This window comes from Triticum aestivum, chromosome 4A, assembly GCF_018294505.1.
Source record: "Triticum aestivum cultivar Chinese Spring chromosome 4A, IWGSC CS RefSeq v2.1, whole genome shotgun sequence".
NCBI lineage: Eukaryota > Viridiplantae > Streptophyta > Magnoliopsida > Poales > Poaceae > Triticum > Triticum aestivum.
Window position 1 is genome coordinate 713,147,911 of NC_057803.1, and position 14,080 is coordinate 713,161,990.

Consider the following 14,080-nt stretch of genomic DNA (forward strand, 5'->3'; position numbering starts at 1 on the left):
AGGAAAGCATGCATGCATGCACCATCAATCCAAGAGACACATGCATTAAGTATAGCATAGAAAAAAAGGAGAGTCGGGGTGTGCACGATCAAAGAAAATGCAAACAACCATACTCCTCCATTTCAATTTGCAAGTCCTGCGCGTATACCAATTTTCAATTTGCAAGTCCTGCATGTATATCAATATTTCCAATTTTATCACCATAATATAAAATATATAACACAAAAATTATACCGTTTGAAAATAGAACATCTGAACTTTATAATGGTATGTTTTTTGTAATATATGATTTCTATAAGGTTGGTCAAATTGACGACTTAAGAATACGCGCACTTCTTATAAACTGAAAGAGGGGGAGTGCGAAAAGGGAGAGCCTGGGTATGCTTGCATGCATGATCGAAGCAAATGCAAACGACAAGGGAAGCCTTGGCTGGTGGCTGCATATGAGCCAATGGCAGAAGAGAGAACTGATCAAATTGATGTCGCTAACTAATTAAATGTGAGAGGAACGCAATGCAAATGCTTCATGATGCCATTTCATATGTGATGCTACAATTAACCTCGGTAGGCTAATTAAACACGATACTGGATATCTATCTATCTATCTATACCTATACTAATTAGGCACTCCCAACTAATCTTCTTCGGCTGCAGCAACACAAAGCTGACTTCATGTATCTTCCTCGACTGCAGGATCACGTCCGTGAAACCGCAGTCACATGTGAAACAATGCCCCACGATCTAGATGTTATGACTAGCCACCACTAAGATTGAAAGAGGAAGATCAATACACGTGTTGTACTATCTATAATGGAGTCAGTCAGTGCCGAAGGCCGTCTTGTTGTTGTACACGGAGTCAAATGTCAGGTTCAAAGTAAACAAGCAAGAAGGTAAATGGTGTTGCCATGAGCTTCAGTGAAATTTATGCCTGGCTTTGCAGGAGGTAATTCTCAAATTTCTCCTCTTTAACAACCATATATCCTTGATATGGTTTCTTTTATTTTGCCGTTTTAACTTATGAAGGGGGCATGCAGATCCATTACTAGATCATCTACCGAATTAGTTTTAGGTAACAGTTCTGATATTTGTATTCCAATTTCTCAAAGAAATATTCAAAATCGAAAGGAGAGAGTAGAGGCGCAATGACAGCCGGTCTGCGCAGAGGAATAGGGTGTGCGGCTGTATTGCATCAGGTCAAGCAACTTCCCACATATCCGTCTAGGTGAAGATATGTCTCATCTCTTTTATATAGCTAGCAATCTTTCAGTGGAAGACTCTGGCTCGGTTGCAGTCGGAACGGTCAGATTATTGTCATGCAATCTGCATGTACATATGGTACATAATTTTCTCTTTAATTTGCTATATTTTGCATCATGCTTCGTGAATTGTTGAATGGGTTCTTCTGATTCTTGCAAGTTTGGAATATATTGCTGATAAATATTTTTAGGAGATTGTTGATACCTACATGCATATTAAACTGTATGCACGTCCATAGAATTTCTATTCCAGCTTTAGATGCAAATTAAGCTATTTGAGCGCAAGAGAGAAATAGTAATAGTTAGTATGCCTTTTCTACTGCCATTTTACCGTTGATCTTTCAGAAGGTGATTAGACACAAGATTCCTGAAATTTCTCATACTCATATCTAATGTGTTTGTTTCAGGTGATTACATATCTTCTGAGGCTTCTCAGCGAGAGAAGGCGCTCGATTGATTCCTTACCAGATTCGATTTGATTTGATGCATGCCATAAACACATTTAGTTGCCAAGTGTAAGTTGCAGACCATGGGATTTGATTGCCAGCTTTCACATGCCAATTGTGTTCTCAAGAAGCCCACCTTCTATTTTTTTTAATATGCTTTGGTTTTAGTAGCTACTTATTATCATCTTGTGTATGTTTTACATGAGCATAATACTAAAAAGTAGAGTGTAAGTTGTTTAAATTTCAGAACATAAAAAATTAACTGAACATTTGCTGCTTTGGATGCTTAATAATGTATACTATTAGCAAACAGAAGTTCGCTTTTTACCCATGGAATTTGTTTCCAGTATGGCATGCCTAACTATAGTGGGACCACTTTTGTGTGCGACGCTCGGCCACACTCCCATGTCATTCCCGCTGAGCTGGCTCGAAAAATCTGCACGATGATACATTGACACACATGATCTGATGGTGTGGACGAGTTCGCGCGTTAAAAATTCCATCATATTTTGTGTTAAGAATATTTCTACGTACATGACAATTCATTATAAGATAAGAGCAAAGTTACCTGCTACTAGAGAGGGCATTGAACATGAAATAAGTAGTCTGAGATTACATTTTTAATTAATTCTGCATAAGATAAGAGAAAAATTAATAGAAGGCATCCAACACATAATAGATAAAATACAGACTTTGACATGTGAGACTACATTTTTATGACATACCAATGACTCTATTGCACCGCTATTTGAGGACAAGGATGGGATTGTGAATATCATTAGCTCCATTATTACTAAACATGTGACATGATTTTATCAAATCTTTACATCGAGTGATAAGCTCAGTGTCTCTGTATGACAGGCGACTGGCAGCAGCACAACTAAAAACATATCTGGACACAGTGCATGGCACATGGAATTGAAAAGTGATCCATGACACCAAGCATATATATGCAGGTTGCTCTTCACATGGGCAATGCAGATGTAATAAGGAAGTACATGCCGCTAACCCATCTGCACAAGCGCTTCAACCTTGACGTGCATATACAATAAGGCAAAGTAGTACATGGCTACGAGGTGCATAAGGTAATCCTTACTTCCAACTATCTTTCCGTATAGTGGTCGCCTTATAACCAGATTATCATTATAATTTTTCTTTGGACCTTATAACTCACCAATGAATTTCTGATTTCTTGCTCTAGATTCTAGGATTTTTTTTCCTTCGTGTATATCAATTAAAATGCGAATTCTTCACAGATCATACTTCTGCAATATATTTGGTCACTTGGGACGAGATTTAATTTAGCCATTGTTCTGCCCATCCAATGTTGTTATAAATCAGTTTGACGATGGTGTGTACAATTTTTGTTGTTTCTCTCACTGTTGGCAACAACATCGCATGGAGTTCAGACATTCTTATTCCTATCAGTTCTTTTTCAAATGCCTTTTAACTAATTGTCATGTCAGTTTTCATGCTTAACTAATTTTTGCTTTAATTTTGCATGCTAAACACATGATAACTTATTATTATTTTAATTAAATACTTTCATCCTACATGTTTTCATGTAGTAATTTAACTTATAAATCCAGGGAATGAGCTTCAAAATGCATAAGAAATAACTTAATTAATCATTATAGCTGATTGTAGGTACAATTTGTGTCCCAAAAAATATGACATATTAGAAAGTGACATTGTTCTAAAGATATTTGACCCGATCTGTTTCTTTCGCCAATCAATTTATTTTCCCTCGGCGTCACAAATTGTATCTCTATTGTTCTTTTCTTTTTTAATGATTTATTCCTAATTATTGATCTATACAATTGATGGTAGATTGGTGCAATTTCCCTGAATTCGAATTGTTTTATTGCGGGGCTATATATTTTATGACTCTTGTTTGTTAGTCCATTGCAACACACGGGCACTCTTGCTAGTGCAGGAAAGAAGGACATAATATGCACCATGAACATGCAACGCCTTGAGCATCAGATATTACATGTACAATAGTGTTCAATGCAAAACGAGAGTTCGACATGATATGGCATACAATAGACATTTTTTAAGGAAGACATAAAACATACATTTAGCAAACACCAAATAATAAGATAAGGCAGAAAAGTTCACACATAATTCCCTGGCCGGTAATTGGCATATATTTGTGAATTTGATCCCCACAAATCCAAATGGATGGGACCAATAGGACCCTTTTAACTAATAATTTAGCTCTTGGCGTGAAGGACTCACATGACTTATAACCAATAGCAGGAGACTCTTTCTGTTTTATTTAGTGTAGTATACGTAGGACTGCAGGAGAAGGGAATACCCATGACTCATAGAGTAATTAATACTACGTAGCAGACTCTTTGTGTTTTATTTAGTGTACTAGTATACGTAGGAGAAGGGCATAGCCTTGGCACAGACCCTCTGGAGTGAGTCTGAATGAGATATTAATTTATGTGTGCGTTATCAGGCCGGCCGTCATCTAGAAAAAGTTGTTGATCACACAACTCCACGGAACAGCAGCAGAAAATGGACGTTTGTGACGAGCGTTACCAGCAGGCATCGGCAGTAGAACTGAGATTTTGTTGGATGGCCCAACCCTTCCAATTTTCAGGTAAGTAGCACTGTTACTAGCCAGACTGGAGCGTGTGCCCCAGGACTTCATGGCCATGCCATACCCAAACACGTCCTTGAACGGCGTCGTCGGCACTCCAAGCACCATAGGATTAGCAGGCGACGAGTTGGGCTGCTGGTTTATGAACTCCACGATGCTCCCCATGAGCCTCTTGCTGGTGGCCCTCAGCGGACTGTAGAGGTGGAAGCCGTGGTCCTCGCCCTCCGACTCCACCACCGTCACCTCGCGGCGCCCCTGCATCATCCAAGGCCACGGCGCGTCGTGATCAAGCATGCTGGCCGCCATGTCGAGGCCGCGCTCCCGCAGAGTATCCTTGCCGGCAACGGCGATGAGCACGCGGCGGCAAGCCAGCGATGAGATCTCCGAGGCCGGAGGATCGATTCGGGGGTCGTCGTTGCCGGCCTGGCCGGCCGTGACGAATGGCCACAGCCGGTCCACCCCGTACGGTGGGAACACCGCCGCGGCACCCTCGCTGTCGTCCGCCCACGCGAGCTCCGAGGGCAGCCGATTGGCTCCCCAGAAGTAAGGGTGCACCATGATCAGGCCCGCAATGTTCATCATGTCGTCGTTGACTTCGTGGCTGGCGCGGACTGCGGTCTGGTAAACGATGTTGCCGCCGGCGCTGTCGCCGGCCAGGAACGTGCGTGCAGTGTCGGCGTAGCTGGCCAGCCACGGGTCGGACAAGGACGCCGCCCACTGGAGCGCGGCCCACGCGTCGTCGTAGGCCGCAGGTATGGGGAACTCCGGCGCTAGACGGTACTCCACCGACACGACGAGGGCTCCGGCGCTGGCGGCGAGGGAGGTCGCGTAGCGGTGGTACGTACGGCCGAAAGCGCTCTCCGTGCAGAACGAGCCGCCATGGACGTAGAGGACGAGAGGAAGCCGATTCCTGCCTGCGGTCTCGGCGGCACGGGACGGGAGGAACAGGCGCACAGACACGCCGGTGGCCTTGTCGACGACGACGTCCCTCGTTGCCACTCCACGGTTGCCGGCCTGATCCGACGACGCCAGCACGAATGGGCTGCGTAGGAAACGCTCGATGCTTCCGTCCTTGTACTCGCGTATGAACGGGTACATGTCCACGGAGATGTTACGTCCGTCGTTCTCCTTGTTTGCATGCATGGCGCGGTTGAGCTGCTTCACTTTGGAACTCTTGTTTTGAGTTGTGCCGCTGCCGCGTCGTTGGCTACGGAATTTATAGAGCCATTTTCTTCACAGCACGGCCCTGTACTAACTAATAGTACTAGTATATATATTGTACTCGTGACCAAGTTAAAATATAGTAGGAGTATATTGAAACAACACAAACACTGTTGTGAAGAAGACATCGTCGAGGTTGTGTGTTCGCATCATCTTCATCACTTGTCAACGAGTAAGAGACTCAAACTTTAACGCCGACAAAGGCCACATTGCAAAAGCCGCGAGGTATACGCAACGACGAATCCGATAATGAACTAGGACGAGGGACCATGCAATCCCGTGTCGTGTAGGATCACTGAGCTAGGCCACCAGCCGCTTGGCATCGTTGCCATCTGAACCTCACTGTCACACAACTATGACTCCACTGCAATAAAGTGACCACAACCTTTCGACGACTCAATCTGTCACGCATCCCGCATCCACCTAGCCTTTGACGGTAACGAAACGCTTTTCTTCCCTTCGGTTGGTCCTGAATCTCAAAATTATGCCCCATTGACGACATGATGCAAGGCGTCGTCATCATCTGACCTTGTGAAGTAGCCAAGGTTTCCAAAGGAGCCCATGGCCTGGGATAAGTAGAGGAGCACAACACCACAACAATGCTTTCGAGAATCTAAGGACGTCCGCAGACATCGCCACCACCAGCTCTTACCATCGCCTGGAACAAGGCATTGGCGCGACACTGCTCTCACTTCCCCGCATCAGATCTAGTTGATCCACCCAGTCCTCCACGCGCCACCGACCACCCATCCAGAATCATCCCCACAACATTGAGATGAAATCATCACACATCTAATAGTTTATTATCCAGGGACAAGTCTAATAAGCATTCTATTAAGGAGGTTGTTTCTTTGCACCAACTTTGCATCAAAATTAGTACATGTTTCTGCCACCTACCTTGTGACAAATCATAATTATCTGTCAGTACATTGTGCCACCTACCTTGCATCATGCAGTTTTTTTTTCCCGCAAAAAAAAAACTGCATGGCTATTTATTATTAAAAAATGGCATTAGTTTCTTCAGTAAATGAATACTCACTTCATCCCAAAATATAACATCTTATATTATGCGACAGAGGGAGTAATAATTGAAATTATATTTCCTACTAGAAAAATGCCAAAAGAAAAAACCATGCTTCTGCCAACTAATTAACTTGTGAGAAATCAAATTGGTTCCCCGTAAAAATAGAGAGAAATCAAAGTGGGAAGGTGGCAAATATAACTTGTATTAGAACTGATACTATGTATTACCTTATTTATACCTTCATGATTTGGTAACACTATAATTTATTTTCTTATTTGTTCAACTAAAAGTTCCATATTACCAATACACAATCATTAACAACATCTTACCTCGCGGAAGGTAATAGTAATATTAGCCTAGTTATTTATACTCCCTCAGTCTCGGTGTATAAGTTATTCGCGTAGTTCTAGGTCATCGATTTAAAGAATTAAATATGTTTTATATGTCATGAAAAGTATATCACTAGATTTCTACACGAATGTAGTTTCTAAATATATATTTTATGTTACATATAATAAATATGATAGTTAAATTATTGATCTAGAACTACGCGAATGAATTATACACCGAGATGGAGGTAGTAGTAATAACTTGAGGTGCTCGATTTCCGACACAAGCGTACAAAATCAAAATTTTCTTTTACCAAAAATAGTGTGAGAGACACTGAAAGACACGCCGGGCCCTCTGATTTACATTCATGGACAAGAGATTACCTATGGGACGACTTGACCGACATCGTCTAATGTTGTGAAGCTAGACCGCACGTTCAACGCGCGACTGTGAAAGGACTTCTCACGGTCACATGTAGCACTGCCGGTCTTTATCGTCGGTCGTAACTAGGTAGTACAACCGTGTGAATTGGTTACCAAACTCTAGATGCACGTACACATGCATGTCATGCTGGCTTTGTTACCTCGTGTGCGTCACGTACGTAGTGCCTAGCTGCGTACACACTCCGATCGGCTCACATATGATATGTATACACATACACATCCAAGCAAGTAGACAGCTCACATGGTTTGTTTGAGGGGACACATCCGAGCAAGTAGGCACTTGACCAACATGCTGGCTTTGTTGGACGTAGTATGACGATAGCTATCTTGAGGGGACACACCATGCATTGTTTGTTGAATCCTGCCATACGAGGGACGAAAAACATGCCTCCGATTGACTGGGCGAGGGCCGCTAGATTGAATGATCGTGGTACGTGGAAGAGACAGCTTCGTTGTTTGTTCCTCCGTTCATCTGCATGCGCATGTACACTACGGTCGCTATCCTGTCCTATGCACATAGCACAAGACTTTCTTTACTAATAGATATGTACATCCATCTTTTAGGCCATCTTCGACAGCAACTGGTAAATTTCTTCCCGCATCCATCCGCGAACAGGGGGGCCAGTTCACGGACATGGAAGCGGGATGACACCATCCCATGCTAGTCGCATACATTTCAAACTCTTTTTTAGCAAACCGGATGAAATTCATGCAAACAAGGCCGGATTTCATATAAACATGACATATTCATATAAACCGGACCAATACGGTTACATTTTGCATATATTTTCAACTAAAAAGGTAAAACTATGTGCACGTACGGTCTCACGGAGCTCCACTCCCTTGACACGGATATGCTACACTAGTCTACGGCTGGCCGCGGCTTGTCTTTCCCATGTCCAGCAATCCGGTGCCCCGAAGGTATATTCTTCCCATGTATCTTCCCTATGTCCGGCCGTGCCGCTCAGCTGAGAGGCAAGGAGGGTGCTTTAGCAGAAGGGGAAGGGTTCTTCCATGGAGCTCAGGCGGGTGCCCAAGGTGGTCTAACAGAAAGGAGAACCGGCCGGCTCACCGGCGCTAGCCTCCATAGGACCCAAGCGGCGGCGGCCTCCCGGTTTCTACTTCTCCTCAATGATGGCAGCGGGCGCGGATGTGCTGGCCGCCACCTCATCGACATCCACGCCGTTGGTTTCTTTTTCTGCGTGTATGGCGTGGCTACGCATGCGTCGACGGCGGTTGGCGCGGTCGCATGCACTGGATGCGGCGATACCTATGCCCCTGTGCTCCCAGCTGTGCCGGCGTGGAGCAACTCGCTACTCCTCCTCGAGCTGGCCTTGAGCGACGGGTTGCTGAACCAAGCGCCGGCTTGGGACCGCGACAACTGGCTCCGCCGGGTTAGGCGGGGGAGGTGGAGCAGTGAGCTTCCTCGCCCGCATCCGGCAGGCCACCTAGCCGGCTTGTATGCCGGAGAACTACTCTTCGAAAACCATCGGAAGAGTGGAGAAAATGGAAGGAGTAGATGCGGAGGCGGCGGAGGGTGTGATTTTTGCCCAGTGTGTGGCCTCGTTTAAATAGAGGGCGAATGGAAGGAGCTCGGTCGGCGTTGCGTTTAATGTCAGCCCGCTGATGAACGAACGTGTGGCCGGAGTAGATTTCTCGGCCTCCATGCGGGTTTAATGGATGTGTTTGAATGCGGTGAGAAGGCGTGTTGAGCCGGGCGTGCAACAGGCGGCACCCTTGGCCGGCGTGCCGCTTGAATGGCGGAGATAGTGAGAGGTCGTGTCCGCCCTGAGCCGCCTTCAATGTGGAGCGACGCGCTCTACAACGACATGAATGCGAGCAGATAGCGCCGGGCGTGAAGCGCGCGCGAGAGTGGGGAGGGGGTTTTGGTTAGCCAGGGCGGTCAGAAACGGCCTTGAGAGCGATCCGGACTCTCGCAAACCTCTCCACGTTTGTCTCCAGTTTGTGGAAAAAATCGCATCCGGACCACCCAGTGGACTGATACAGACCGACGTTGGATGGTTTCCGCGATCCGTACAGCGTGATCCGAACAAGTTGAATCAAGGGGAGGGTAGAGATTGTGGGAGGGTGCAGGCACACAGGGGTGGGTCCTTTTTCACATGACCGACAACGTCCAGCGCGACTGCGAAGGAGTGTTCTCACACGTTGCACTGCCGGTCTTTGTCGTCGTTCGTGAGCAGGTACGTCCGTGTTATTTTGTTAGTACTACCAAACACTGGTTCTGTGAAGCCTTGACAATTTCAATGCATTCTGATGGCATTTGTAGATGCAAGTTCACATGTATCTCATGTGGTCACGTACGTACGTGGTGGCTTTGTTGGATGGTGCACATGCAGAATTGACTCACCTCTCGCTCGCTGAGTCCACCATGTGCGTTCAAATAATCGTTGGACGTACGATAGCTATCGCTCACGACGAAGGACCAACGATCTTTATGCATGTGCACGTACACTATGGTAGCTATCCCTGTCCTATATACGTACTACGCACAAGTCTTTTTTTATTAATTTCCTTTTCATGTCCGACTTGATACATCCATTTTTTTGCGATGAATACATCCATTTATTAGACCTACACAATCATTAACAACATGTTCTCCTGAGGAATTAATGGATTATTTAAAGAACATTCAGTTTTGAAGAATTGTGTATCTCCCCGACACCAAAAATATTGTTATTACTATCTTTACCTTTTACCACCGTTACCATTACTATCATACTATTTTGCTACTAAATACCTTGCTGCAGATACTAAGTTATCCAGGTGTGGTTGAATTGACAACTCAACTGCTAATACTCAAGAATATTCTTTGGCTCCCCTTGTGTCGAATCAATAAATTTGGGTTGAATACTTTACCCTCGAAAGCTGTTGCGATCCCTACACTTGTTGGTTATCAAGCAGCCCCCTCCAGCCCTCTCCTGTACACTAGGTCTAGTCAGATTCGGCCTGCTGCGTGTGTGTTTTTCCTGTTGCGATTTTAGCATTTATCCTAGGTTTTACAGTTTTACAGAAAAACCCTCAACATCATGCATATAATAACTCCACAACCGTGCGTCGATTTAAAATGATCTATATATGTAAAATGCTTAGAATTTCATCTAGTTTCACATTATGATGCTTTCATCCATGTTAAAATGCTTAAACTTGTTGTTTGCTTTATTTTCGCATAAATGACATGCTAAAATGTTTTATTTCATAACTAAATAACCGTAGCTCCAATTTTAATAAACTTTATATGTAAATGGGGTGAAAAAATGCATAGTTAACTTGGTTCGCTTTATTGCCCTATTTAACAACAATAAAATATGGTTTAGGGCAGAACAGTACCAAATTCGAAATATGGACATGAGGATTTTCCGGAATTGTTGTTTGTTGTTTCTGGCCTCATTTAAACTTGCCTAAATAGTTAGTTTAATTATGCTTCACCTCTTGCCATGTTTAAAATTTCTCAATATTGTTGTGTACCTAAACGAGAGCGAACTAAATAACTTGAATGTGGTGTTTCCTCAATATGCAACTCGTTACATATTGAGCTCCACTTAACTTGTAGTGTTGTTTGTGCACTTTGCCATGCCATGCCTTTTAAACCGGACATGCATCATACTTATTTTTGCATCATGCCATGCTTATGTGATGGTTGTTTACCATGTTGTTTGCTTCTTTCCGTTTGCGCTTCTCCTTGATAGTTCTGGTAACGTTGCATTTTTGAGGATCCGTTCGACTACGTTGGTTCGTCTACTTCTTGGACTCGTTCTTCTTCTTTGCGGGATCTCAGACAAGATGACCATTACCCTCGATATCACTTCTATTTTTGCTTGCTAGTTGCTTCGTTCTATCGATATGCTGCGCTACCTATCACTTGTTTACCATGTCTTCCATTTTGCCATGTCAGCCTCTGACCTTTTTCACCCTTCCTAGCAAACCGTTATTTGGCTATGTTACCGCTTTTGCTCATCCCCTCTTATAGCGTTGTTAGTTGCAGGTGAAGTTGAAGATTGCTCCATGTTGGAATATGATTATGTTGGGATATCACAATATCTCTTATTTGATTAATGCATCTATATACTTGATAAAGGGTGGAAGGCTCGGCCTTATGCCTGGTGTTTTGTTTCACTCTTTCCACCTTAGGTTCCGTCATACCGGTGTTATGTTCCTTAATTTTGTGTTCGTTACGCGGCTGGGTTTATGGGAACCCATTGACGGTTCGCTTTGAATAAAACTCCTCCAGCAAGGCCCAACCTTAGTTTTACATTTGCCTAACAACCTATAACCTTTCCCTTGGGAGTAATTAACCTGAGGGTCATCTTTATTTTAACCCTCCGGGCTAGTGCTCCTTTGAGTGTTGGTCCAAAACAGGCAGACTGCGGGGCCACCACGGGGCAACTCAAGGTCTGGTTTTACTCGTAGGCTGACCTATCCGTTGTGCCCTGGGAACAAGATATGTGCAGCTCCTATCAGGATTTGTTGGCACAGTCGGGCGGTCTTGCTGGTCTTGTTTTACCATTGCCGAAATATCTTGTAACCGGGATTCTGAGACTGATCGGGTCTTCCCGGGAGAGGGAATATCCTTCGTTGTTCGTGAGATCTTATAATGGGCTAAGTTGGGACACCCCTACAGGGTATAAACTTTCGAAAGCCGTGCCCGCGGTTATGTGGCAGATGAGAATTTGTTAATATCCGGTTTTACAGAACTTGACACTTGACTTAATTAAAATGTATCAACCGCATGTGTAGCCGTGATGGTCACTTTTCGGCGGAGTCTAGGAAGTGAACACGGTTTGGGTTATGTTTGAACATAAGTAGTTTCAGGATCACTTCTTGATCACTTCTAGCTTCACGACCGTTGCGTAGTTTCTCTTCTTACTCTTGTACTCTCCTTTAGCCATCATATTTTGCTTATCAATTGCTACAACTCCACCTCATTACCACATCCTACCCATAAGCTTAAATAGTCTTGATCTCACGGGTTTTGAGATTGCTGAGTCCTCGTGACTCACAGATACTTCCAAACAGTTGCAGGTGCCGATGATACCAGTGCAGGTGATGCTACCGAACTCAAGTGGGAGTTCGACGATGACCTTGGTCGTTACTACGTTTTTTTTCCTGATGATCAGTAGTGGATCCCAGTTGGGACGATTGGGGATCTAGTATTTGGGGTTATCTTCCCAGTTGGGACGATCGGGGATGTAGCATTTGGGGTTATCTTCTTTTCATCTGGATTTCTCTGAATGATGTATGAATTATATGATCTTTGTGTGAAGTGGCGATTGTAAGCCAACTCTATTTATCCCTTTCTTGTTCATTACATGAGATTGTGTGAAGATGACCCTTCTTGCGACAAAACCACGATGCGGTTATGCATCTAAGTCATGCCTCGACATGTGGGAGATATAGCCGCATTGTGGGTGTTGCAAGTTTGTAAAAATCTTGCGCGTCCGGGATTCGAACCGTCGACCTATCGCGTTACGGACAAACCTCCCAGCCACTACACCAGTCTCATTCAGTGGTTAAAATTGGATACCGAAGCCTTATATTCTTTCCCTTGCACTACTATTGATAACACACATACCTTTTGCGAAAAACGAAAAATCTTGCGTAGGTGGGGTTCGAACCGTAGACCTGGCGAATAACGCACACACCTCCCAACCAGCACAACAGTCTGATTCAATTTGTAAAATTAGGATACTCTTTCGCCTTTAAACAAATAAAATGGAACCAAAAAATGATGCTGCCGCCACGATTCGAACCTGAGCCCGAGTCGGACCGAGAGCGCGCTCTATCCACTATAACACAGAGTCACTCGCATCGAGGTAGGGCATGCATGTTTTATATATGTCTGCATTAAATGGGTTGCACCATGCCCCATCCCCCAGTGATACCCGCAGTGGGACCCCTTGTTCTACCCCAGCACGTCGAGCACCGCTGCGGCCGTCCGCTCACTACAACACGTATGCCATCAGGAGGAGTTTTTTGCCAGTGTTTTTGCTAAACACGTCAAAGTCATGGTGTTTACTGCACTTTTGAAAAGTGCCTCAGAAGCTCACAACCTTCCAAGGCAGTTTTAGAAAATGCCTTCTAAATAGGGGAAAACAAGGCGTTCTACAAAAGTACTACATAGCATAGCTCAGTTTTAGAACAACAGTTATCGTTCTGTCTATGGAAACAACCCTCCCAGCTGCGCTTCAAGGTGAAAAACAGCAGTTATCGTTCTGTCTATGGAAACAACCCTCCCCGCTGTCCATGGAAACAACCCTCCCCTCCATGCCATCAAGTATCTCCTGCTAAAACTCAAGGGATCAGCTCGTCACTGGTTGAATAGTCTGCCTGATAACTCTATTGGCAGTTGGGAGAACCTGGAAGACGCATTCTTTGACAACTTTCAAGGCACTTATGTCCGACCTCCGGATGCCGATGATTTGATTCATATAACTTAACAGCCCGGAGAGTCAGTCAGGAAATTCTGGACTTGGTTCTTAACTAAAAAGAACCAAATCGTCGACTGTCCGGATGCAGAGGCCCTCGCGGCCTTCAAGCATAACATCCGTGACGAGTGGCTCACCCGACACCTGGGACAAGAAAAGCCGAGATCCATGGCGGCCCTCACAGAGCTTATGACCCGCTTTTGTGCGGGCGAGGATAGCTTACTAGCTCGCAGCAACAGCACCTCCAGCAAACCTGGAACTTCTAAATCCAGAGATAACAACGGCAAGCCCCGACGCATCAAACAC

The 14,080-nt window shown here is 44.6% G+C and overlaps 1 protein-coding gene across 1 annotated transcript; it reads right to left on the minus strand.

The window, feature by feature from the left end:
• Window positions 1-3,662: 3,662 nt before the first annotated feature.
• Window positions 3,663-5,516, minus strand: LOC123083326 (probable carboxylesterase 5). Its single transcript, XM_044505393.1, has one exon. It carries the CDS (start codon window positions 5,454-5,456, stop codon window positions 4,182-4,184), a length of 1,275 nt encoding a protein of 424 aa, XP_044361328.1. The 5' UTR covers window positions 5,457-5,516; the 3' UTR covers window positions 3,663-4,181.
• Window positions 5,517-14,080: the final 8,564 nt, after the last annotated feature.